Source organism: Electrophorus electricus, chromosome 5 (genome assembly GCF_013358815.1).
Source record: "Electrophorus electricus isolate fEleEle1 chromosome 5, fEleEle1.pri, whole genome shotgun sequence".
Taxonomy (NCBI): Eukaryota; Metazoa; Chordata; class Actinopteri; order Gymnotiformes; family Gymnotidae; genus Electrophorus; species Electrophorus electricus.
In genome coordinates, this window is record NC_049539.1 from 6,519,545 (window position 1) to 6,545,529 (window position 25,985).

A 25,985-nucleotide genomic window follows, 5' to 3' on the forward strand; every position below is an offset into this window, starting at 1 on the left:
TTGATAGCTATGATAATATGAAATTGAGTAAAAAAAGTTCAATATCGAGAACTTATGATTCTATAATATTGTCAAATGGCAATTTTTTTTTTGTTGGTCACCTATTTGTCAACAGTTGTAGGCTATTTACCTGCATCTTACGCTCGCAAAACCCGGAGGCCTGAGTTTGCCAGCCAAGCGTGTGTGGCGTGTCGCTATCAGTGCAGCGTTACTTCCTGTAACCACAGCGAGCACTGCTGAGTTAAAGGCAGAGAAATACAAACCGAATTTTAGATAGAAAAAAATCCCGAGCGGGGAAAGAGGAGCGACAGCGGAGCCTTTGGCAAGATCCCAGCTTCTGCCTTTCTCCACTTCCAATTATTTTGACTATTGGAGTGTCTTTTAATTGCATTATGATGCATATACTTACAGGATTTCATTGAATCTGTTCGGATTCTGTTTGTAAAGGGGTGAAGGGGTTAAAACGAAACCTTTTTTTTCGTGGCGACGGATAAGTGGCGCACGGATTTTTTCGCTCCATTTGTTCGTCTCATATATTTAAAGTAATAATTAAATAGCCTTTACTCTGCATTGTGTTAACGAGAAGAGGCTGTCTGAATATGGGTTGTTTGGGGAACAGCAAGACCGAAGACCAGCGTATCGACGAAAAGGCTCAGCGAGAGGCGAATAAAAAGATAGAGAAACAGTTACAGAAAGAAAGACAGGCTTATAAAGCCACACATCGACTGCTTTTATTAGGTAAGATACACCAGATGGACGCGGTAACGGATAAGCAATGTATCATGCATGTTTTCAATTTCGCCCTCAGCCCACATCATACCTTGACAGGTCTGGATATTGCGAGCTCCGTCTTGGTGGATGGATGTGACAATTAACATGGATTCGCGTGTATTTCGGCATCGCCGGGGAAAGTGATAGGCGATATATGCTGTCCTACATTATGCTGACAGTGTTTCCTTTATTTGTTTTCATGTCAAGGGGCCGGAGAATCCGGAAAGAGTACAATTGTCAAACAGATGAGGATCTTGCACGTCAATGGTTTTAACGCAGAGTAAGTGTTTGGTTATTCCTTTTTTGCGCATAATGTAGTCACATCGTCTGTTATTTGCCTCTTATTATAGTACGTTACCGAGTGTAGCTAATTGTATGTCCTTTTGTGCTATTTTCGATAAGCAACGCCTCTGCGTCCGGTTTATTTTTCATAGCGATTGAGAACCGCAGTATAGAGGGCCCGCAGTTAGGTCCAGCATGGCGACAATCTCGCTATGTCCAACTGATTTCTAATAGCTGTCAGAGAGATAAAGACGTCATATTGAAAGATATGTATGTAAGTAGACTCCAAGATTCCCAACCCTCAGCTAAACCTCCGGATTCAGGTGAGAAATGATTCTGGTGTTTGTGTGTGAAAAAAGATATCGTGTACAATGGGTAGGGAAACAGAAAATGTAATAACTCCTTTTAACTGCCTTCAATTCCGCACGGGCAGGACCTTGCAGATAGTTTTTAGTATGGTGTGGTGTCCATTCTCTCTTCATTTGTGCCTGACACTTGCAAGCTAAACTGAATACTGTAATGAAGGGCTGGAATTAAAACAACATCTTATTTTTCTGTTATGCAGTAAAACACAACTAGACTGTAACTTTATTTCATCTTCAACAAGAATAAAACAATTAGTTATTAGGTGGCTCGAGGCAGGTCTAACATCAGTTACAAACAGACCTAATTTCGATCCTTAGTAGCCTACTGTTAGGTTTCCATGCTGCTTGATAAGATCACATTTTCCCTTCTTTTGGGCTTGCTTTTACCATGTGGACCACACAGTCTTAACAATGGCTGTTTTGTTATTACTTGTAACATATCATTGATTCATTGTTTTATTTATTCATTTATTAATTTGTTCATTCATTTATTCACTAATTCATTTATCAATACTTTCATTCATTCATTTATTCTTTCTTCACAGAGAAAAAAAGCAGAAAATATTGGATATCCGAAAAAATGTGAAGGATGCCATTGTGGTAAGTTATTTCGCCAAAACTGCCAAATTAAAAACTGATGTCTGTATTTTGTGCTCCACAAGGCCACTGCATTCAGCAGTCCCATATGGGTGATCAGTGAGGCTTAGCCTGTGATTTATCTCACTTTTATTCTGCTTAGTGCTGTGTGTTCTTTTGTTTCATCCACTTCCTAGACGATAGTATCGGCCATGAGCACTTTAATACCGCCGGTACCACTCGGCAACCCCGGCAACCAGTTCCGATTGGACTACATAAAGAGTATAGCCCCGCTGTCAGACTTTGACTACACCGAGGTAAGGAGTCTGATCTCTTGCTGATAGCACTCAGCGTTCCTGCACTGTGTTTGTGGCCTCCGTGCTTACTTGCATGGAGTGCTTACTGTAACCAGCTACTAGCAGCAGGTGCCGTAGTGGGTGGAGAACTGCACACTGTATCAGTTCACTCTCTATTCAAACTGCATTCAAATGCTAAATGGAAAAATGCATTCTGGGTTTTTATTTTATGCAAGAAACAAAAGACTGAAACACCGCAATGCTATATGTGATATGCAGCAGTGGACTAGATCAGACAGAAGCTAATCTGTGGCTCACTGGCAGATTGTGTGCTTTTCTAATGCCCCCATGCTGACTGAGCTAATTCTTAGAAGATGTCTGAAGACCTAGTTGGAACAACAGTGATACACCTTGCTGATGTGAGCAATTTTTCTCCATGTGGCAAGCATCAGATCTTGCAGGGGCAGTCATGTGTCTGACACGTTATCACACTCATGCAAGCACATGCCCTGGCTTCGGGCTTGCCGCCCTAAGGGCAGATGTGAACGCACCTGTACTACCTCCTTGGCTTTATCTTGCCAACATTGGTGCTGCGAGTAGGAAAAATCTAAAAACAGGCTGTGCCTTCAGTGGCCATTGTTGATTTGTTTACAGTTACAGGGAAGGAGAGAACACACATACCATGTCTATACATCTGCATAGCCTCACTATGGCATTAGAGCTGCAATGGCCAACCCCCCCCCCCATTGATTAGCACACCTAATGACCTCTTAGTTAAGCATTCACATATTGTGCTGCTCTCGTTGTCTTAAAGAGATATCAGCATACAGTTAGAGACTCCACTATTTTTACTTTTTTCTGGGTTTTTTTTCAGACTGAAGTGAACCAGTAACCAAATTAAAGCCAACCGTTTCTTTCTGTATAACTCTCACAGAAAGAAATGGTCTCACTGACATGCAACAGCCTATGGTTTTTGAACACTAGCCGAGCTGAGCTTGAGGGTCTTGTGCAACTCGTAGGATTTTGGCTACTGCACATTTGACTGAATGGCATCCATTTTGTTGTTTAGCAATTTGAGCCAGTTAAGGTTTGATAGGGCAGATATAAAAGGACAAGGCTCAAGCTGTTGCTTATGGGACGTTATGAAAGATTTTCAAACAGTTCCTCCTTTTGGAGCTGAAATAGTTTGTATTTGATAACTGTTGCTTCAGGGGAGATGTTCTGGAGAGTCATTGAGCGGGGTTGTGTGTTTGTGTGTGCTGCTTTTATCTAATTGAGAATCCTTTTAGTCGAATGTTAGACAGAAATAGGACATGTCTTGAGTTTTATCTGGTTCATTCGAAAGTCAATAGCTGTCAAAAAGTCTTGCCCTCAGTCCCTCTCTCTCATACACAGACTCCTCCTTGCCTTCTTCTCTCAGACCTTGGCCTTCCCCCATGTCCCCTGTCCTAAGATCTAATGGTGTGCTTTCAAATGGCAAAAAAGAAAAATAAGACAAAAAGAAAGAAGCATGTAGGCACTGTTGATGTCATAGATATAATCGTTTCACCCCAGCTTGTAGTATCAGTTGGGTAAGGGTGGGCTGCAGCTTGTATGGAAACAGTGGAGAAGGCCACAGCCACCAGTCAGTACAGTATCTCAACTTCTCCCTTCCTCTGGCAATTGGGTTTTGAGTGGTGGTGATGACAGCGATGAGGCTCGGGTTTGAATCCTTTCTCTCACTTCTCCTCTCAGCCATACTTCATTCATTCCAGGTTCCAGGCGGTTTGGGGTTGTGAGTGGTACGCCTGTATGCCATTTGCCACCACAGGCAGTTTATATATATATATATATATATATATATATATATATATATGTTAGTCAATATATAATATAATATAATTCAAGGCCACAACATGTCCATGTACATACACTCACTACCACTCTATTAAAGGCACCTACCTTGCAGCCACACTCACTGTCTTCTTTATTAGGTACACGTGTCATATGGGTGCATTTTATAGATGTATGATTATAGTCTCCTGCCCATCTGTTGTCATGCACCATTTGTTAGCCAATTTCTACCCAGTGATCCCTGGTTGGTTTCTGGCTGGATATTCTCTAACTGGCTATCATTTGGCTGGGGGACTATTCTCACTTGGGGAGTGGCATGGTTGTGGGGCTTCGCTTGTAAAAAAAAAAGAAAAAAAAAAAGCCTGAGGCACAGGACTGTTGCTCAAGTTTTTATACATTCCAGTGTCACTGCGATGTTGACGGTGGTCTAGCACCCAAAAATGTCCCGCCAACAATAGTGCAATGGTCAGAAACTGACTGATAGCAGTGTGTTATGCTCAGTGACAGATGGATTCTAATTCTGAGCACTTATATTGGGTTTCTAATAAAATCAATATGTAATGTTAAAAAATGTTCCTAATAAAGATCATAGTAAGTTTATGTTTTGTGGTATGTATCCATGCATGCTTATATATAGAAGGGAATTCATAGACCTCCTCATAGCTTGCATACAAATGTTTTATTTGTTTACAGAATTTGGGCCAGATCTGTTTTTAGGGTCATGTGTACCTGACCTGCAGATTTTAGGTTAACACTGAAAATAACCATTTTATGCTTCCCTCTTCCCCTGTGGAGTGCAGTTCATGACTTGCTACAGATTTTTGCACCTGGGGCTGGAACATCAGGAAGGTGTGACATTGCGTGTGTGTGATAGAAGATGACACTGTGAAATTCCTTACGTATTGCTGTCCATTCATATTGTACTACAGCCCTTTCAATGTTGAAGGTTTCAAATGCTGTTTGAATTCTGAATGGTAGGTAAGGATAGCTCAGCACTAAATGGTTTTAGGCTGGACTTTACATGTATTAGCAGAAGTGCGTGTTTGTGTGTGTGAGTGTGTGTGTGTGTGTGTGTGTTGTTTAGTCCTACATGACTGGTTATGTCCACTGTCTGTCAAACCATGGACTGTGAGAGGGAAAAAAATTACCACCACACTACAAAACTGCAAAAATAAAATGTCCATTTCCAGATTTAGCTCAATTAATGAGGTCTATTATGTAATGGCAAAGGGATTTTGACCACTTTGGATGAGGGCTGGGCACAGGACAGAGGCACCTGTGGTGTTCAGGATTCAGCTCTTATGGGTGTTCATGGTCCTGCTCTGGTGGGTCTGTGGTGTTCAGGATTCAGCTCTTATGGGTGTTCATGGTCCTGCTCTGGTGGGTCTGTGGTGTTCAGGATTCAGCTCTTATGGGTGTTCATGGTCCTGCTCTGGTGGGTCTGTGGTGTTCAGGATTCAGCTCTTATGGGTGTTCATGGTCCTGCTCTGATGGGTCTGTGGTATTCAGGATTCAGCTCTTATGGGTGTTCATGGTCCTGCTCTGGTGGGTCTGTGGTGTTCAGGATTCAGCTCTTATGGGTGTTCATGGTCCTGCTCTGGTGGGTCTGTGGTGTTCAGGATTCAGCTCTTATGGGTGTTCATGGTCCTGCTCTGATGGGTCTGTGGTGTTCAGGATTCAGCTCTTATGGGTGTTCATGGTCCTGCTCTGGTGGGTCTGTGGTGTTCAGGATTCAGCTCTTATGGGTGTTCATGGTCCTGCTCTGGTGGGTCTGTGGTGTTCAGGGACCTACTCTGATGGGTCTCTTGTGTTAAGGGTCCTGCTGTGATGGGTCTCTGGTGTTCAGGTTCACAGCTGTTGGGCCTTGTGCTAAGGAAGGTTTGGGAAGATTGTAACTGACTGAGGTAGTGAAACATTTGGTTTTGTTGCTGTCTTGACTGGCACAGTTTTGGAAAGGACTTCATATTATGAACAGTGTCTATATTCTGTGACAAAGGTGGAATGTTTAGTTTGGAAACAGACCCATCCTAATGTGATGCTAGTGATTGGAGAAATCATCTATCTTTGCATCTTACAATTATTTGAAAAACATTCATTCATCCTGTATAACAGTGTGGTAATATTGCATTTTGATGCTGCATAACAAGCGTTTGTTCTTCCCACCCCCTTAACAAGATATGACCATTAGCATGTGTTATTGCATAACTGAGAATCATTATTATTATTAATAGTAGTACAATGCAACAACAACAGTAATAATAATTATAATATTATTATTATTAGTGTAAATGTTATTTTTTAGTGTAAATGCAGTGTAAATGATATTTATGTATTTATTTTACACTTCTGTGTTTCATGAACAGTGTCAGAGACTAAATCAAAATGCTGATTGCATGCATCGCTCCATGCAGCTTCATTCTCATGACTTCTGTTCAGACTCTCAGAAAGTGCCTCACACTTTCATACTGTCCAAACCGAATATCTTGATGAATTCGGATTTATTTAAACTATTTTTGCACCGTCTACTGTCAAGTATTTATGCATCTATTTTGCAATTGGACTTTATAGTTTTTAGCAAGTCTGTATTTTAGTTACAGAATAAGAATCAAAGCATTATACCTAAGACATGTAAGTGTATAAAAATTTTAGCACGTGATTTAGCATACAGAGAGTGGCGAGTGCACATGTGTACTGATCTCTGTCAGCTTGCAGCCATTTGTGATAAGCAACATTAATGGGCCATGTCCAAGCCTCTCTCTTTCTCTCTAGCTATCTCTCACTCCCTCCCTCTTTCTTTACTCATTCTTGCTCTCTTTTTTCCTTTTTTTCTTTTTCAAGGCAGTAAAGTGTACACTGCTTTCATTCAAAGTGTGTCACGAGCCTCACTGAGCCCAAGCCCTGAGGAGGTCCTCCCCATCTTTCTGTCTCTCTCTCCCTCCCTCCCTCCTCTCTTTTAACCATGCATCTCTCCCCCTTCTCTCTCTCTCTCTCTCTCTGTCCACTTGTCCCTCTGTCTCTTTCCTTCCCGCTTCTCTCTCTCTCAATTCAATTCAATTCAGTTTAATTCAGTTCAATTCAGTTCAGTTCAGTTAACTTTAATTCAATGTTGGTTAATTGGCTAGATAAATATTAACAATTGTTTTGCCAAAGATTTGGTGTAAAGTTTAAGAACTTAAAAGAACATTGTAGTACAAACGAGCATTGTGGAGCATAAAAGAATGAATGTGATTTATGCATTATTGTAATGTTAACAATTAGGTAAGATATTCTAATAATAGCAATAATAAAAAGATAGTAATAAAAAGTAGAAGAAAAAGGTGAAGAAAATAGTGATGATAATAAATGAATAAAAAGTGTGTGCTTATAGGAGTGTATCACGTGGTGTAAATGCAAGTGTAAATGTACCATGCTGCTTGTTTGCTAATTTTTTATATTCCCCTAGAACATAGGGCAGCTTCTCTGTATTGGAAATGGGCCTCACTTCCCTTCTCTCTCTCTCTCTCTCTCGCACTCTCCCCCCTTCTGTCTCTTTCTCTCTCTTCTGAATTTGCTGCCTTATCACTAATAATTTACTAAGTTGACATTCTCTTGTATCTTCTTGTTTTACCACTTAAGCATAAGGTGGGCTTACATGGTCCTTGTAGGCCCCATCACCATGTTATTGATTAGCTTAGGAGAGCACTGAGCCTGCTCTCACTTCAGCAGGAACTGACGTTCCTAATATCAACCAGACAGTGGGGTTTTCACTGCGGAGTACTCTTTCCGTTGGCTTGGTTCTGTATTCGACCACTGCTGAAACTGGTTGTCTTCTATGGATACCTATGATAGAGATGAAATATTATGAAAATTTAATGTCACAATTATAGTAACCTGAATTATCATGGTAATCAGTATTATTATGGTATTGTTCAAATTTGCCGAAAATGTCCAAACAAGTATATTATTATTATTAATTATTATTATTATTATTATTTACATAAGTAAAAATGAGCCTTAAGAAGCCAGTGTAATTACTGTGTTTCTCCTATTGGAAGAATTTACAACAAATTCTATGACTGCTGGATTTTAAATCAACAAAATGCCATGGTTGGGTGACTAAACTATGTAATGTGCTATCATGTGCAATATGTGAATAGAGACACACGATGATGCAGAGAAGACGCGAAGAAGATGGCAGTCAAAGGCGTCATAATTATTATGCCTATTAGTGTTATTGTTGCTAAATACCCACATCAAAAGAAGGTAGTGGGCTAACCTACTGTCATTGAAATGACCTTGAAATTCTGTACTTGAAATGAATTAGCATACATAGTCTACTAGGTGTTTTACAGACAAAATTACGTTCTCGGGCTACAAAAACACTCTAAAGGCAGAAGTTAGGCTGCCTGGTACAACTTTCCCATACCCGGCTCCAGTTTTTTAAATGAGCTTGTAAGAAAGATGTGAATTACCGAGTATGACCACTACTCACTACTCACACTACTCGAGGATGCTCAAATGCAAAGGAAAGAGTCAAGTCTGATTTCTACAAGTCTTGGTATCATAGACTAATTTTAGTTTCCTTCAAAATATAACAATAATGCTGAAGAGGGCAAATTAAATAGCAGTGTCTTCCAGTGATCAGTTCCCCCTGACAGAAATCAAAACTATTTACTGAATTTATATACATACAAATACAAATAATATAAATAATGCTGTCATATTGTAGTTATACTGGACAGTCCATACAGCAGAAGGAAACAATTGGTCTAAATTGTGTTGTTTCAAGAATGTTCAAATACAAATGAACACAGAGCTCATTGATGGACATTCAGCTCTGAGGCTGAGGTGAAAAAGTACCGATTTCACTACATCAGTGCACCATTGACATTGTTTATTGTTTTTATAAGAGTAGGTAACATCAAAATCTTCAGTTTACATTATTGACAAGGTATGATCAAGTTAGACAATTATATTTTCCCCCATTATGAAGTCTCTCGACTGCACTTCAGACTTAGTTCTCTTAGAAGGCACTGTGACTGCCTTCTACCATGTTTTCACTTTCAAAAAACCCATATTGTATGCGGTGCCTGCATCTGAGAGAATGTTGGAAATTTTGATAATGCTAGACAGTATTTGACTTCAGTTTTTCTAATCAACCATATAATCAACAATGGTTTTAATGACAATTACATTTTTAAATGATAATACTAACCATCAGGAATTTTACCATGGTTTACCAAGAAATTGGTAACCACTTCCTCCCTAGTAGTCTGCACAATAGCTATCTCTCCTTATGTCGGGATGAACCAGGTTCTAAGTAATTTGTGGGTCCTGCGCTGCCGTTAAAGGAAATGTCCGCTCTAGGGATTCAACCCTCCAAGTTCACTTTCCCCTCTCATGTCTTCCTGCTAATCCTGTTTCCTGTGATCGTCTGCTTTGGTCTGGACCTCCATTTCCTGAAGCTTCCAGTCCGGCAGTGTAAAGCCTTGCTGTGTGTTTGTTAAAGGCAGTATTACAGACTGAGATTCTTCACCCCAGCTCAGGAAAAGGGATGGCAGGAGAGGAAACACAGAGAGCCCTGTTTTAGCCAGGGTCAGCCCTGGATAACGTACACTGTTTGGGTGAATAGGGTAGGAGCTGAGATGACATGCAGCATGTGGGACGTATATAGAAGTATTGTACGAATATAGATGGCCTGGTTGAAGGAGTGATGATTCTGTGGTAGCTGTGTGTTCAAGCTCTTTGAGTTGCTCTTCCTCTCGCCTTTCCTCTGTCTTTTTCTCTCTCTCACTCTCTCTTTCTTTTGTTCTCTCTCTATGGCTTTCTTGTGCCCCAAGGATTTGAGACTTTTTCATCTCCATCAAACTGTCAGTTGCTAAATATAGTCTTTTCATTTAGTTGATGCCTCACAGTGTGTGACAGGCGTTGCTAAACATAAAGTGCGAGGTAAACTTCCTGTCTGACTGAGACATTACTATAAGCTAAAAAATTGCAATGCTGGGGGCATTGTTTGTGTTTATCTGATCTTCCAAATATACCACTTAGGACCCCAAACAGTAGACTTCTCTTTCACAATTCAGCTTTGATGAGGTGGGGCAGCTCCAGATTAATATATGCAAGTGCACACTGTCTCTTTCTTTTAAAACACTGCTCACTTCTTTTCTGTTTTCCTGTATAGAATAGTGTACAGAGAAGTGTAAATATTGTACTTGTGATGAACGTGATACAGTGCTTGGAACTTATGAAATACTGATTACATGCACACGCACAGAATACAAAATAAAAACAATGGCAATGGAAACTTTGACTAAATTAGATTTTTCATGTGAAAAATCTATACGTTCACACCACATCTTTCCTTGTTTATCTGTCGAATATGTTTATGCAGTAGCAGGTCATACCAGTAGACCTGGTTAACACACTCATATTTAGCCCTCCCCCAAGAGCAGAAAAAAGAAGTGGCTCATCAAAAACGTTGTAGATGGGGAATGAATTTGTTGACGCTGCTGGGAGCTGAGTTTTTCAGATTGGTTAAGGGAGGAAGTGTGTGCATGAAGACCGGATGTGGTTATAGCATATGTTACCAACATCAAAGCCCAAAAAAAAAACACAACCAACATGCATGCCCGTGTGTGCACCTACACACACACACACACACACACATTTTTAAATAAGCCTCTAGAAGCTATACTGAAAGATGAGCATATCACTGTTTAATTGAGCTCATAAGGACCAGTGCTTTTTCTTTTTCTCATCTCGATAGGGAATCTGACAAGCATGTTACACAGAGGACAGAAGCAGCTTTTAGCACAGATGATAGCAGTGATGGACGGGTGAACAAGGAACAAGTGTGTGTGTGTGCGTCTGTGTGTCTGGAAGTTTGTGTGTGGTGTGTGTGTGTGTGTGTGTGTGTGTGTGTGTTATGTTTATTTTACAGTCAGCTCTCGCTTTTTCGCCTTGTTTTTTCACACTGTGAAGGTGTGCAGTTACCCAACTAAAACACACACCCTGTCATGCATGCATACACCGATTAATCTGATTGTATTGGTGTCACCAGTGGACTCACTTTGTGAGGGTTACATCCTCTCTGTTTCTCTCTGTAAATGTGTGTGTTGTCAAGGCTGGGATATGTTAGTACCTCATGATTTTCTCCCACTGGCAGGAAACAGGGGAGACGCATTCTGTTCTTTGGCCAGTTTAACCCATGTCTGCTGAACTCTGGGGGTCTGGCTGCACAACGCACAACAAAGTGAACTGGGCATAAAAAACAAATAGCTGTTGCTATTACTTAGCCATATCTATCTTGCATGCTTTAGCAATAAGATGTGGCCTGCATAAGTACGTGTGAGTAAATTTACTGGAGTCTGCAGTAGATTGGCCAGTGATTCACTAAGCATTAGCGTGGCATATTGCAGGTTAGCCTGGAGAGCTTTATGGCCTGTGTCTAGGACTGGAGGCAGAAAACAAAACCAAGTGGGTCATTTAGAGGTATATCTTTCTCATGGCTACATTTGAACTGTGTGGGCTGTGTGTGTGTGTGTGTGTGTTTTGTGTCATAATTATCATAAAGGACAGAATTTGAATATATGTTTTTTCCTCTTGCTTGTTTGTGGGTAAATAACTAGGCAGCGCAGGAAAGCTTTGCATCTGTAATTTAAGCCAGAGCATATTTACATCTAAAGAGAGCCTAAACAGTTCACCCTATTCTGAAAGAGCATGAGCGTGTGTGTGTGTGTGTGAGTGTGTGTGTGTGTGTGTGTGTGTGCGTGTGTGTGTGTGTGAGCGTGTTAAATTGAAGGGGAACTGTGTGTCCAAACGGCTTAGTGTTGCTCTGTGTGTTTTAGCAAGCGTGCACATGTGTGAGTATCTCCGGATTCGCATGTGCATCTGTTTGGGTTCGAGTGAGTGTGTGTGCATGTATGTGTGTGTGTGGGTGTGCAGTCCCTGGTCTCATGTTGAGCTCCTGGTGGAGGAGCTCCAGTAGGGCCCGTGGGAGTCCCAGGGCAGCAGCGGCTGTCATTAGCCATGTCCCAGGAGCTTGCCATCGGCTCTACTTACCCTTCTCTTAATGACTCTTTTGCCTTCTCCTCGTGCTAATGAAGCTCAGGTAGGGAGAGGCCTGTCTCTCTGAAAGGCCACAAGCTGGCTGTTAACGTTTGTTTTCATGTTTTCCTTTCGTTCAGGCTCCCTGGATGCTTCAGATTGGCATGGCGATATTTTATTTTGTTTTTGGACAGGATCCCCTTGTCTCTCACCACTCTTCTCGGCCTCCTCCGCATTACCAGTGAACACAAACTCTCAGAAACACCCCGGCCTGTTGTTTGCTGCTCAGCCGCCACCCGGCACCAGGACTGTGTCCACTTCTGTAAAGGAAGCTTCGGCGTTACAGGCCTTGGTGCAAATGCAGCGTCCCAGCAATGCTTATGCTAACAGTCTGAGGACTGTGGTCTTACAGTGTTTGGTCATATAGTGGAAAAAAAACCTGATCTCTTTTTGTTATTTTTGGTTAATAACAAGGAAGATGATAACCAGTGATGGCATAGCACTCAGTCTAACTGACACTTTCTATGGCTGTGGTAAAGTAGGAAGTAGTATTGCCTCATCAGAAACAAACACACTTACTAGATCACTCTGCTGCCACTCTTCTTATCCAGAGTGGATTCCTGCTGGAGAGACTGATGTCCTTTGACCAGGAGGACAGCCAATCCAGATTTGAATATGGAGATGAAATGAAGACCTCTCTACTGGAGATCAAGCAAGGCACACATGGAACTAGTGTTGCACTGTATTGACAAAATTCTACATTGGAATTTTAATATACCCTGGAATCGAGTAAAAATATGTTGGTGACTCCATGATGTGACATGACTAAAGTCTTGACCAAAATTCTTTACATTTGTTGATTAACGTTGTGAATGCTGTGATTTCCTTAAAACACCCACAGAACATTCATCTGAGGCCAGAATACTCACAGTGCACCATAAAAACTTGTGTGATTTGTTAGAAGGCCAGTTTGCATATTACAGCCTTCTGTGATATCAATGTTACAAAGGCCATCACTGCAAGAATGATTAACAAACGATACATTGTGCAAGTCTACCTGGAACCAGTGACAAAAAAGGAAAGTAAGGGTTGTGTTAGTTTTATAATGGCCAAAGGAACATGAGGAATCAGTCAAAGGTGGGGAATAGATGGTCTTCTCTGAGAGAGTATATCTGTACAGAATACACATTGTGCATTGTATATGGTCTAAGTAGAAAGATGGGTGTGTTGGATTGCACTCATAAAAAACCTTTGTTGGGTGTTTGCTGTAACTTATAGTTTTAACATCAAGATGGTCACCATTGGATTTGTTGAGTAGGTAATAGCATGGTTAAATTGTCTTAAAATAAACTTCAAATTTGAGTACAATGTTTAGGCAAACATTTGGAAAATTAGGTAATGCTGGCTCTATATTATTATTCTTGTTGTTGTTGTTGTTATGTTTTTTAACTGCATGAATACTGAACCCTTCCTGTAGGTCCCTACCTAGTTTTATATCATTAGTAACTGTTTATGCTCTGTTATTGTACCAGAAGAAACTTATCTTAGATGAGAAGTCCTCTTAGATGCTTCAGGTCAGGGTTGCCATATTTCTTAAAACTACATTACACAGACTACAGTTTAGACTTTTGTTATTTTTCTTTCTTTTTCTTTTTTTCTTTTTTGCTTAGGCCTTGGTGCATTCTCTCACTGGTTTGTTTTGCGTCTCTGTAGCCATTTGTTTTGTTGTATTGTGGTGATTATATGATGGGACCTCACTGGGGGCCTAATTACCGTATAGCTATCTCTACTCTCCAAGGAAGAGGGAGAGAAAAACAAGTCTTTTTTGAGAAAGACCCCCTTCTCTCTCTCTCTCCCTCTCTCTCTCTCTCCCTCTCTCTCTCTCTCGCTCTCTTTCTCTCTCGCTCTCTCTCCCTCCCCTCTCCCCACCGTTCCCACTTGTTTTGGGGTAGGGCAGGCAGGTCGACACACTATAAGCATGAGTTTAATTTGAATGATGGGCAAGATGCATGGCATCTGATGGCTTGTTGTTGAAGGCAGATGACTGCCCTGAAAGCAGATGTTCACCTCAGTGAATTCTGAGAAGCTGCATCAACAGTGCTTCCAACCAACCACAGTCATTAAGAATAACTGAATTACGTGCCTAACTTAGGCAATGTCAGTACCAACAGATAATTGGTAATGGCAGATAACTGTAAATCATAATATAATAAATAAATAATATGATAAATGTTTATTGTCAGGATTGTGAGGAATTAATTATTAACCCATGTTCCGGATAAACGAACATGGTTTGAGATTGAGTCCCTTTTTTACAACTAGATGAACTTCAGGCAAATTTCAGTGATGACATGTTTATTTTCGTATCAGACTCACTGATCTGAATGAATTTGGTCTGTTATCATTGTAACCTTGGTGGAATTAGCTTATACAGGTATGAGCTGACACCAATGTGAAAACTGATCTTTGGCATGAGCTCAAAACATTTATATTGCATCACATCCTTTTCCTGTAGCCTGATTTATGCAGCCACAATGAAGGGGGTTCCTGTCATCCTGCTTCATATGCCTTGGTGGCACTTTTCCTCTGTAAACAGGCCAAGAGAAAGGAGACCTCATGCTAATTCATGAGTCTGATGAATAGTCATAAACATGTTGCTGCTTTACATGTGAATCATGTAGGGTTCTGCTAATTGAAAGTGGTAAAAGAACACCTCAGTGATCAGTGCTGTGTCCACAGCCTTAACCTTTCTGTTTTCTACCCCACCCAACTTCATGGACCACAGAATCCAAAGGAAGGCTGAATTTTGAAATCTCTGTTGGTAGACTTGTCTGTGTTGATTTGCTTCTGAATTGATTGTTATAAGGCAATGTACATACCAAAAAAACTGTTTTATTTCAGTGTTTGATTTTTTGTAACTGTTGCTCTTTCTCTAAACAAAGAAGAAAAAAATTAAAGGAAAGGTGCTTAATAAAGGAAAATAAGTAAGAAAACATTTTACCACAACCAATGAAGGCTCTTTTTTCTCACATGTTTTTTTCTGTCTGTTTAACAGGAATTTTTTGAGCACGCTAAACAGCTTTGGGATGACGAGGGCGTGAAGGCCTGCTTCGAACGCTCAAATGAGTACCAGCTTATCGACTGTGCACAGTAGTGAGTAGTATTTCCCCTTCTGTGAGCCATGTTCATTTATGAAAACATGTTTCAGGTTAATTGTGAAACACTACTGGTCTCATTATAACAGCATTCATCCGTAAACCATACTCTTAATGACTAGCCAAAGTGATGAATGGGAGAGTTTGGAGAGTTGTAGGTGCTTCAGAATAGTGAGGACGCTTCTTTTTTGTTTCCTCCATTAAATGACTTTTTCAGCGTCCTTTCCTACTTCTCTTCCTTTTTTTGCTGGTCTGTTCTGGTTAAACACTTCTTTTTTTTCATGCTCTCTCTCTTTCTCTCTCTCTCTCTCTCTCTCTCTCTCTCTCTCTCTCCCTCCTCATTCTATTGGTTACTTCATCCTTCCTCTCTTCGCTTCCTCTCTCACTCCCACTCCACTCTTTTCTTTCATCCCTCTCACCACTTCCCTGTGTGTTGGGCTGCTGGTGATTAGCGTGAGGTGTAGGCTTCGTGCCTCTGCGTGCATCTCTTCAACCTCTGGAGGGTCAGTGTGAAGGCAGGCAAGCTCAGGTCATGGCACAATATCAGGGAGCGTGAGTGTGCCATCGCCCACGCCTGCACTGTCAGGCTAGCTGCGTGTTGTTCTCCTCACGCAAGCTGAGGCTGAGGTAATTGTTGTGTCATAAGTTGACGTCCCTGAGGTCCTGTTACCTGTCCTCAGAGGAGTGTTAGTATCACACCTGCTAATACACCATTATCCCTTTAAAAACAGGTGGCATAATAATCTGCATATGTTTTGCCACAAATATATTTTGTGTTTCAGGTTCTCTTGTCATTATGGTCTTTGAAGGGATTTTTTTCAGTCCCTCTAACGCAGTTCTTAACATTATTAGAGACTTGATGCTAATTCTTCAATCCATTCTCCATGTCTCTGATTCTCAGTTTCTTCAAGAAATCCTGTACAAAATCCCTAGTGTTGGCAGCTGCATGCAGCTGTTATACTCTAAGTGCAGTCTACTGCATATTCATAGAAACAAACTGTTATTCATGTCAAAACCACAGACAGTCATTTCCTTTATATTTAGTTTTTATTTGCTATTTATTTTGCTGCTGAAATCAGGAATGAACAAAAAATTGCACATTGTGGAAGTGCAAATGCATCTGCAGAGCTAAAAATGTAATAAGTCTCAAAAGTGAATTTAAAAGAATAGGTCAGAAGTCCTAGTATAAAAAGGATTGGAAGTTATTCAAACAAAAAGCAATAAATGCAGAGTCTACTGTTGAGGTCCCTTTTGGTTCAATGATGGAGAATCAGCAGCGTTTGTGGCTCACTTCTTCTGCAGCAGAAGTCAGTGTGTGAGAGCAGTCAGTGAGTTCGAGGACTTACTCTGAAGGTAAGTTACCCTGAGGTTAGCATTTACTTAAAAAAATCTCTAGTGGCTAATTGTAGAAGTAAACCATAGCCAACGATAGGAATGGGACAATACCTAATGTTTTTTGCAGCTTGTTACATGAATCTGTGAGAAAAAGTACGAGGCAGCATTAACAAATAAAAATGGCAAAATTGGCTCCATGCCTTGCAACCTTATCAGTGTATAAGGGTTCACTGCAAATTCATGCTGGGTATATTGGGAACTGAAACATCTGTGAACAGTATATCCAAGTATGAGACATGTCCACTGTTAAATGCATTTGCGAAGTTAATGCTGACGTAGAATTTATGTTGTTGATACACTATACTATGCTGACTTTTGATAGACAGCAGACCATCATAAGCAGCTCTCTTTGGCTGAGATGGCATGTTATCACGATAACAAATGAGAGCATGGCAGAGGCAGACACAAAACACACACACACAGACACACACACACACGCACAGACACACACACACACACACAGACACACACACACACGCACAGCGAGGTCAGGACACTAATCTGAAATGCATAACTGCAGTTTCATTGCAGTGGCTTGAATAAAGCTAATGTCTCTCAGGGGCCCAATCATACATAACCGACTTTATTTCAGGGATTGTGGTAGCATTCTTCAAAAAGTTTATGAGCGACAGAGAAAGACAGAGAAATAGACACAGAGGACAGAAGGAAAGCATCCAAAAGCATCATAAAGCTTGAGTCCCTGTTTCTGAGTGTGAATGATTTTGTGGTCTGATTAAGATTTTGTTTTTTGTTTTTTGCTTTAAACACATTTGTGCAGTGTTGATTATTTCTGAGTATGTACCTCAGTTACTTTAATAATGCCTATTGCACATGCACGCGCACGCGCACACACACACACACACACACACACACACACACACACACACACACTCACACACACACACACACACACACTCACACACACACACACACACACACACACACACTCACACACACACACACACACTCACACACACACACGCACACACACACACACACACACACACACAAACACACTAAAAAACAAACAAACAAAACAATGAGACCATGAAATGGGTACAGCCTGTCCTCTCCTAATCCATGGTACTGAAGATTGTGTGATGTCAGTAAACATCATACCTTCTCCCAGGAAGTTTCATGTTATTAGTAGGATGTACCTTGGAAGACACGCTCGCTATACACATGTACCACACACAACACACACATTCACCAGCCTGCCTTACAGCCTGGCTTTCTCTTTGAGAAATGTAGAAGGGAGTTATTGGTGTCAACATGTTTTCATCTTATTCTGTAGATTATTCTACACCTGAGACTGAAATGAATTTTGGAACATTCTAACTAGTTTGACTAGTTTAAAAATTCTCAATATTCATATGCCGTCAGTCATGCCTGCACAGTGAGATCTTTGCTTAAGATATGGGTGTTGTTAAAATCAATGCTTTGTGATTTTTTTGTGTCCATTTTAATCCCTGCTTGTCTGCTATATCAATGTAAAATGTCAATCCAGTTTCTTAATACAGACTGCTTCTTTCTGTGATGTAAATTTACTTAATACTGTGCAGTACTCAGTGCTAGTCTGTTGGTCTGCTGCAAACTGTTTAAACAAAACCACAAAAGAACAATTACAACAAAAAACATCTATAAGTCAGTTCAAACATGCAGGCTTGTAGCTGACCAGGCCACGTGATCTACAGCAGCTTTTCCCTGTCCTGGTGCTGGATAGTTGAGAATTTTCTCTGCTCTGACACACTTGATTCTAATTAAGCCTTCAAGAGTGTTTGGAACTGTAAAGCACAGATCTATGATCTTGTCTTTCCTGTTTCAATGTAGGGTGTACACAGGTTGCTTTGCCGTCTGGGTAATGGATTCTGTGTCCGGGCTATACTGGAGACAGCTCTGTCTAGCAGTGTGAAAGGGTGTCCAAACTGGGGATCGTAATGTTGGATTAAGTGCTGTTAAGATTTTTTCAGATTAGTGCTGATGTCGCACTGATGAATAAATGAATATCAAACCACTCAGATTATATGTTACACTTACTTTTTCGGGCGATCAAGTTTATCAGATTGATCAGATGATCAGATCTTTGTGCCATAACAGAGTCATTAATCCAGGTAGTAGACTCATGAGGGCTGTAGCGAGGAAAGCGTTTGCTTCATAACTGGGTTGTTGCTTGTTCAGATGTCTCCCAGGAGGGCCTAGTTACATCAGGTCCGATGGGCTCCAGTAACACCTGCTAAAGCTCCTCGCTTGCTCCTGGGAAGCCTTGAGGATGCAAGAGGAATGGAAGTGCAACAGTACAAATCTTGCTAATGGACTTCATGAGCACCTTGCGCCATCAATGCCTGAAAGTCAATAGACTGAATTTTTCGTTTGCAGCTACGATGCTGTGAAGTCAGGTCAATTCAGCAGTGAGTCAGAATTTGCTGCATTGATAAGATTACTATTTAATCAATTGACTTATTAATGGTAATGTTTACATTTTAATTAGATAAATAAAGATTTGTACGCATTTTTATTGTGTCAAACCCTTGCTCCCATTTTGTCAAACCCCTGCAAAACTCACCTTAGAATGCATTCAGGTTTATATGTAAAAATAAAACATTTCTTAAATGTTAAGTAGAAATGTGAAAAATAAATATAAAATCATAGCATCCTATGAGCAATCTTCTTAGCTGCACAACTCCAAGGTTTCCCTTGTGGCACTGTGGCTTGTTAAAAAACTCCAGTCAAAGGATATGTAAATGTTTACAAATGTAGAGCATGTCCAAAGTGCCTGATGTAGATTGTAAGTGTAAAAGGCTGATGAGCCCAGCTCTGTGTGTGTTTCCAATCAGCCTGCATCAGTCATTAGGTGCTAACTGACCAGGTCTGGAACGAGCTTGAATTGTCTTAGCGTGATTATCACTGCATCCTGGACATAAACACTGACAGAATACTCCTGCAGTTAACTATGTAAAAGAGGATGTCCATATCAATATCAGACTAGCCTATAAGTGCTCTCTCTCTCTACTGTACTCACTTCTTTTTTGTCCCTGTGTTTGTCTCTTGCTTATTCTTTATCTCATACTTCTCTCTCTCTCTCTCTCTCTCTCTCTCTCTCTCTCTCTCTCTCTCCCTCTCCCTCCATCTCCCTCTCTCTATCCTACCCATTCACTGTCCTTGAGTCTGTATGTATCTCTCTTCCTCTTTCCCTCTCTCTTAGTCCTAGGAATATGTGTCTGTGTTTGAATTGATTGGGGGCTATATTTGGCTGCACATTCCAGGCCACTGGAACATGGCACATACACAGTCAGATGGGAGGTAGTGCAGTGTAGCTGCGTGGGAGCCAGGCGGACGCCTGCATCTGCACCCCCAGATACCCCTGCACATTTCATGTTGTCCCTGGGCACTCTGGTCTTCTTCCAGCTGCCCATATATATATATATATATATATATATATACATATATATAAAAGCACTAAATGTGTAATGAAAAACAAATCAAAATCAAATGTTTGAAAGTTTTACATTTAAAATCTCAATACTCCCCTCGATCAAATTGTATGGTCCCTTACACGCTGTATAAGGTTTTCATTTTTCATTCTGTTTTTTTGTATTTTTTTGTATGTATTGTTAAAGCATATGACTTTGAAATCTTTCGTATTCCAGTTAAACTATTTAAAATAGTTGGGCTCTTAGGAATATCAGATCCCTTTATGTGAAAAAATGTGTAAAATTATTATTAGTATAATTCCTAAAAATGACCTCTGAATGTTATGATTCCAGTCATTTCTTTTTTCCTCCTGGAACTCTGAGATTTAAGAACAGTCAATAGTATGCCCAGGGTGATTGTTTTCGTCTGATTTTATAAGTGTTGCGTTTCGCTCCCCCTGAATTGTAGTGCCACACAATGGCTGTGTTTTCCTCCCTGGCACTCTTCAGTAGGAAGCATTAGAGATGCGTGGGGCTGATAAGAAGCTGCTCTTGCTCTCCGTGACTACAGAGAGCTCACTGTTCTCCACGCAGAGCTGCCAGGCAAAGAGTAAACACAAAGCTCCCTGCCACAGACGCTCACAAACTGGAGGTGTGCGCTGTGGCTAATAGCCAAGGCTATGCAGAGCAAAGAGTTGAATATTTAAAGAGGTGCTTTGGCTTGGACATAGAACCTTTTTGGGTGTTTGTTTACATTGATTACGTTGATTGCAAAGTCTGATTAAAGTTTAGTTACAAATTTGGATCGGTATCTACAGTGTTTAAAAAAAGTATAAAGTTAACATTTATATCTGTTAATCTGGAAATGTCCCATTTTTATTCGAAAATATACAAATATTTGAAAATATATAAGTCATGTCATAATGGTCCTCACTGTTCAATTATGTATTGTTCGTAAACTTGCATGTAATATACTGTGTGCAGTACACATGCTGTACTGAGTTGTCGTTCATGCTATCCTTAACGAGGAGACTAGGTCAGATGAAGAGCAGCGCATGATACCAAATGTTTAGTTCTGTCCGGTTTTGGATGTGAGGAGGCACTTCCCCTCCTGTGGAAATGCTCCAATACAGTAGGCCTTCAGCTATGGCTCTGCTTTAGAGGAGAGCACCTATCTGTGATTGAAGTTTGATGAGTGTCGGTTCATTTTTATTTTTTATTTTTTGGCTTGTGCTGGTTGTGGGAAAGCTTGGAGCAGTTGAGCTATTTGTGGAGTGGCACTTGCAAGTCCTGCTTTGAGTCAGCCATTGCTGAGTTAACCAGACAAAGACACACAGCGAACAGCGACGTCTGTTTTGGGGTTCCTTTGTTACTGATTTGTGGAACGTATTAAAGTGGACAAAAGGGGTTGAAGAAAGCAGTGGGAGAGAGAAAAAAATAACTGAACTGGTTATAATGTTATAAGCTGTGGAAAAAAAAGTTAGCATCAGCCTCTTCTCTTCTATCTCTCAGTCGATCTCCTTTCTTCCCTCTCTCCTTCACTCTCCCAGCCTTCCTCTACCAGTGTGTGTATGTAAACTAACTGCGGAGCCGGGCTAGGCTGCTGCTAATTTTAGCTCTGCTTTGTGGAGCCCTACCCAGGCTTCGATCACATGGTCTCTGGCCAGTCAAAGGGAGAATCCGACCAATGGCCAGTAAACAAAGGAAGGTCAGTGGCAGAAGGTAAGGGAGTGAGAGGACAGAGGGAGAGACGGGAGAAGAGAGACGGAAAAAACAAAGTAAGACAGAGAGATAGAGGCAGAGATGCAAGTCTTCTGTGTTCCAGTCAGCTTTCTAATTTTCATTTGTCCACACGCATCCTGTGTTGATCTCGCGTACACTGTGGTTGGTGAAAAGGCTCTGGAGAATGCAAGGTAAAGACTAGAGCATGAGGAGCAGGAAGTGACACACTTGACCCAGGAAGTAAACAAGACTGAGGTCCCAGGCATTGCGGAGAATGAACTTGTGACACATGTAGGAAACAGCAAATTCACAGGTTAATATTTTCCTAGTGAACAGTTGGAAGTGTATGCTGAATGACTTTGAGAAGTCAGTCTGTCACAAAGACACTTGCTGCCTTCAGAACTCTCTTAAAGAACTCGCCGAGTGTGTGCGTGTGCATGTGTGTGTGTGTTTGTGCATTTGTGTGTGTCTGTCTGTATGTATTGAAATCTTCTCACTGTATGATGCTTCAGTGAGGTTGGAATTTCATAAGAGAGCAGAGAAGAGGAAGGGAGAGGATAAGAGGGGAGATGAGAGGATAAGAGGGGAGATGAGAGGATAAGAGGGGAGATGAGAGGAGGAGACAGAGGAGAAAGGGACACCAAAAGCTCATAAAGCTACTTATAGTTAAGGAAATTAATCAATATATAGTCTTATAAAAAATCAGAATACTTCAAAGCTTAATAGAAAAATGAAATCATGTAATATGATTCGTTGTGTTGTGGGTTTATTCTTCTGCCAAATTAGTCATTATAAAAAGTACATTGTGAGGGTTTCACTGACCGGATACCCTGTGTGTGTGTGTGTGTGTGTGTGTGTGTGTGTGTGTGTGTGTGTGTGGGTGGGTGGGTGGGTGCATGTGTGTGTGTGCCAAATGCTCTCTTGCCCAGTTAAAGAGGAAGAGGAGGAGCACTGACTATTGACCTGCCAGTTAGAGTTACCATGGTGATCCAGCTGCAGGTCCTAGCTAGGATGGTCCATTTCTCTCTCTCTGCCCTCCCTCTTGCTCTCCTTCTCTCTCTCTCCCTCTGGGTATGCATCTTCTTTACTTTCTTGCTCTTTCTTTCTTCCTCTGACTCTCATTTTTTCTGTCTCTCTGTCGAACAGCTGCACATTTAGTTCATCCTGTGAGAGTTGGCTGAGTCAATGCAGATTCAGGCTGATACAGTTGTCTAATATCCCAGGCCAAGCACAGGAAGAGCCATTTATAGCTTATGGAGTCCATGAGCAGTCTATGGACCTGCTTGCATCCTCTCTCTCGCTCTCGCTCTCTCCCTCTTCTCTCTCTCAGTCTATATAGTTCTCTGTAACTATTTTCTGCTTCTTCAGTATATAGCCTTTGCATTACAATTAACTGTTGAATTCTAATGTGAATGTGTGTAGTCTTGTCAAGAAGCAGCGTTTACACTGGCTCTTAAAAATGACATTTTCTCAAGCTGCAACAGAGGGATGACTTGGGTATCTCCTGGCTTGGAGCTCAGCTCCAGACAAAATCTCAGATCCATTTTTAGCACGGGTGTGTTATACACCAACCATCAAGAGGTAGCCAAAAATAACACCTCAAAAGTTCCAAACTGCAAGCCAGCAGCTGTTCCTCGAAGCACTCACTTGTAAACAGCACTGTTTTAGCTGTGCCTGATGAAGACGAGCCTGGGAGTCCGGCAGCCATCTTGGGCAGGTACTTCACTAGGGCCTGTGTGTTTATGTCCCCAGGACTGGTGTGAGAGACTCCATACGCAGGCCTATTTTTAGCAGATGTGTGTATGTGTGTGAGAAAGCGTGTGTGTGAGTAAATGTGTGTGTGTGTGTGTGTGTGTGTGTGTTTGTGTGAAATAAAGGCAGACAAGAACAGACAGGGAGAGTGAGGAAGGGAAAAATAGGCAGAAAGAGAGCGAGAGACGCTGTACTTTTAGGAGGTGCATGGCTTCATGTGTTTACTGTAGCTGTCAGGATGTGAAACGGTCTCATCTCCTCTCACGTAAACCTCCGTTGCTCTTCTAGGAGAGAGAGTTCAGAGAGGATAGAGAGAGTGAGCAAGATGGGGAATGGGGTTTTCGAGAGGAAACAGGAGCGAAAGCCGTGTGGATTGAAGGAGTGAGAGATAAGGAAAAAAAAGGGGGTGGAAAAAGGAGAGAAGAGTCAGTGCTGTGTGCTGATTGTGAGCCATAATGAAGAGAATGCACGAAGGAGAAAAAAGGGAGACGTGAATGAGATTGCATTGTGATGTGGAGGATCACTGCTGACTAAGCACTAGTGAGAGGAAATTGCTGCTCTGTGTGTGCTGGCTTCTTTTTTTTTTTTTTTTTTTCTTTGTGTACATTTTCTGAAATTTCATTGGTGTTTGTTTATGTGGACTTCCTTGATTACACCAGTTCAGTTACGTTTTTGCAGAGAATTTTCTTGCTTTGACAAATGTGTAATCCTGCCACCCACAATAAAAAGGTAAACATTTGTCCAAACACATACACTGGCACATGTGAAAACACAACGTGAATTATGTAACCACAAGACGAGACCCCACCTGAAGCCAAGCCATCTGAGTTATAGCTTGCTGCCGGTAAGAAGCAGTCTGCAAAGTGGAGTGTTTCCGTGTGTGTTTGGTTCCACTTTGCCTTGCAGACAGACAGAGAGTGTATGTTCTGTGAGTCCACAGAGAAGTTCTGCTTCTATCTTCTTGCAAACACTACACATGGGAGGGCCTCAAAATCATGGTGAGCTGTTGAGAGTAGTTGGACCAGGCTTAGGATAGACACACCACTTTGAGCTGCATGGAGGTCTGTCTGCTCTTAGAGGAAGAATGCTCGCCCAGCCTCTGGCCACACCCACCTACACTTTATTTGCATACCAGTGATGCCTTTTTTTTTTTAAAGGAATCTCTTCTAGCTACAATAGGGTTTAACTGGAATTGTACCAGAATTGGAATTGGGTTTAACTGGAATTGCACTGGGTTATTCTTGTAGCCTTTTAAATTATATTTATTTGTTTGTACATTGAAATTCCATAATGGATTATGGAGTTCATCTGAGATGACAGTTAAGGATCATTGTTGCTTAATCATAAGTCTGAGTGCCTTGGCCTTAGCAGTATGTAATTGACAGCATGCGTTACTGTCTGTTCTTTCTCAAACTTTTGTTTTAAATCAGTGTGAAATTGCAGCTAGTGCACTATAGCTGCCTGCACTGGTGACCAGCAACACTGCTGGTTTTATGTAAAATCCCAGCTGCGCAAGTATTTAACATAGTGCACAAGTATTTAACTAAGCTAAGACATTATTGTATTGTATTCTATTGTAGTGCCATTCCAATTTCTGCCCTTTTCACACACCGGACCACAGGAGGCAAACACCAAAAGATCAGATCATAGACAAAATAAGGTTGTAAGAGATGTAATACCTATGTTGATTCCTAAGCAATGACCAAGCAAACACTGTTCACCTTGATTATGTAATGGGTAACTGACTGGTGATTCATTGTAGATTAGGTCATGAATGTAGAACATGAGACTATCTTTAGGGTTGGGATGTTAAATGAGTATGGTTCAAAGATAAAGGACAGGGCAAGGGCCAGGGCTTTGGGACTGACAACGTAGGCATTACATAAAACCTTTCTGCCATTAGTTAAAAGAATCTGCTAAGCATTATTTACATGCCAGAAACAGAACAATGTCAAAAGAGGCAGCTGCACCTGTGTTGATTTTTGCTACATGTGTCAGAGAGCATCTAGGCTATTTCAACGATCACTGCCATTCACAAGTTGGAAAATATCAACACGCACTGCTCCCTTTCAGCCAATTAATAGGGCCCATTCTTTTGATAAAGGTTGCCCAGGTTGAACTGGTTGGGTGAAGCAGGCCAGCTGTAGGAGAATGCAGCTGTCATAGGGCGGATGGGAGTCGGACAGGGGCGCGCGGTCTTGCAGCGCTAAGCCACAGCAGCTGCATGTTCACATGTTAGCATGAATCATAGTCCAGTGGTTCCCAGGGTGTCTTGGAGACCCATGGGACCATTTCTGAAGCACCTTACAGATCTCATGAAGAATCTGATCTGAATCAGTTTTATAAACACACACACACACACACACACACACACAGAGTGTGTAACTGCAGTGTACTGTAGTA

The 25,985-nt window shown here is 41.2% G+C and overlaps 1 protein-coding gene across 2 annotated transcripts in view; it reads left to right on the forward strand.

Moving 5' to 3' along the window:
• The first annotated feature begins 262 nt into the window (after nucleotides 1–262).
• Nucleotides 263–25,985, forward strand: part of gnal (guanine nucleotide binding protein (G protein), alpha activating activity polypeptide, olfactory type) — a 36,218-nt gene continuing 10,495 nt past the window's right edge. Inside the window, exons 1-5 of one of the 2 annotated variants that reach the window (XM_035526445.1) lie at nucleotides 263–738; nucleotides 979–1,051; nucleotides 1,964–2,018; nucleotides 2,192–2,311; nucleotides 15,204–15,301. In XM_035526445.1, the coding sequence (XP_035382338.1) occupies nucleotides 600–738; nucleotides 979–1,051; nucleotides 1,964–2,018; nucleotides 2,192–2,311; nucleotides 15,204–15,301 (485 nt within the window). In that variant the 5' untranslated portion in view covers nucleotides 263–599. Of the gene's footprint in view, nucleotides 739–978; nucleotides 1,052–1,963; nucleotides 2,019–2,191; nucleotides 2,312–15,203; nucleotides 15,302–23,485; nucleotides 23,548–25,985 lie in introns of those variants that run through there. The other variant, XM_027018157.2, reaches the window with a different exon arrangement.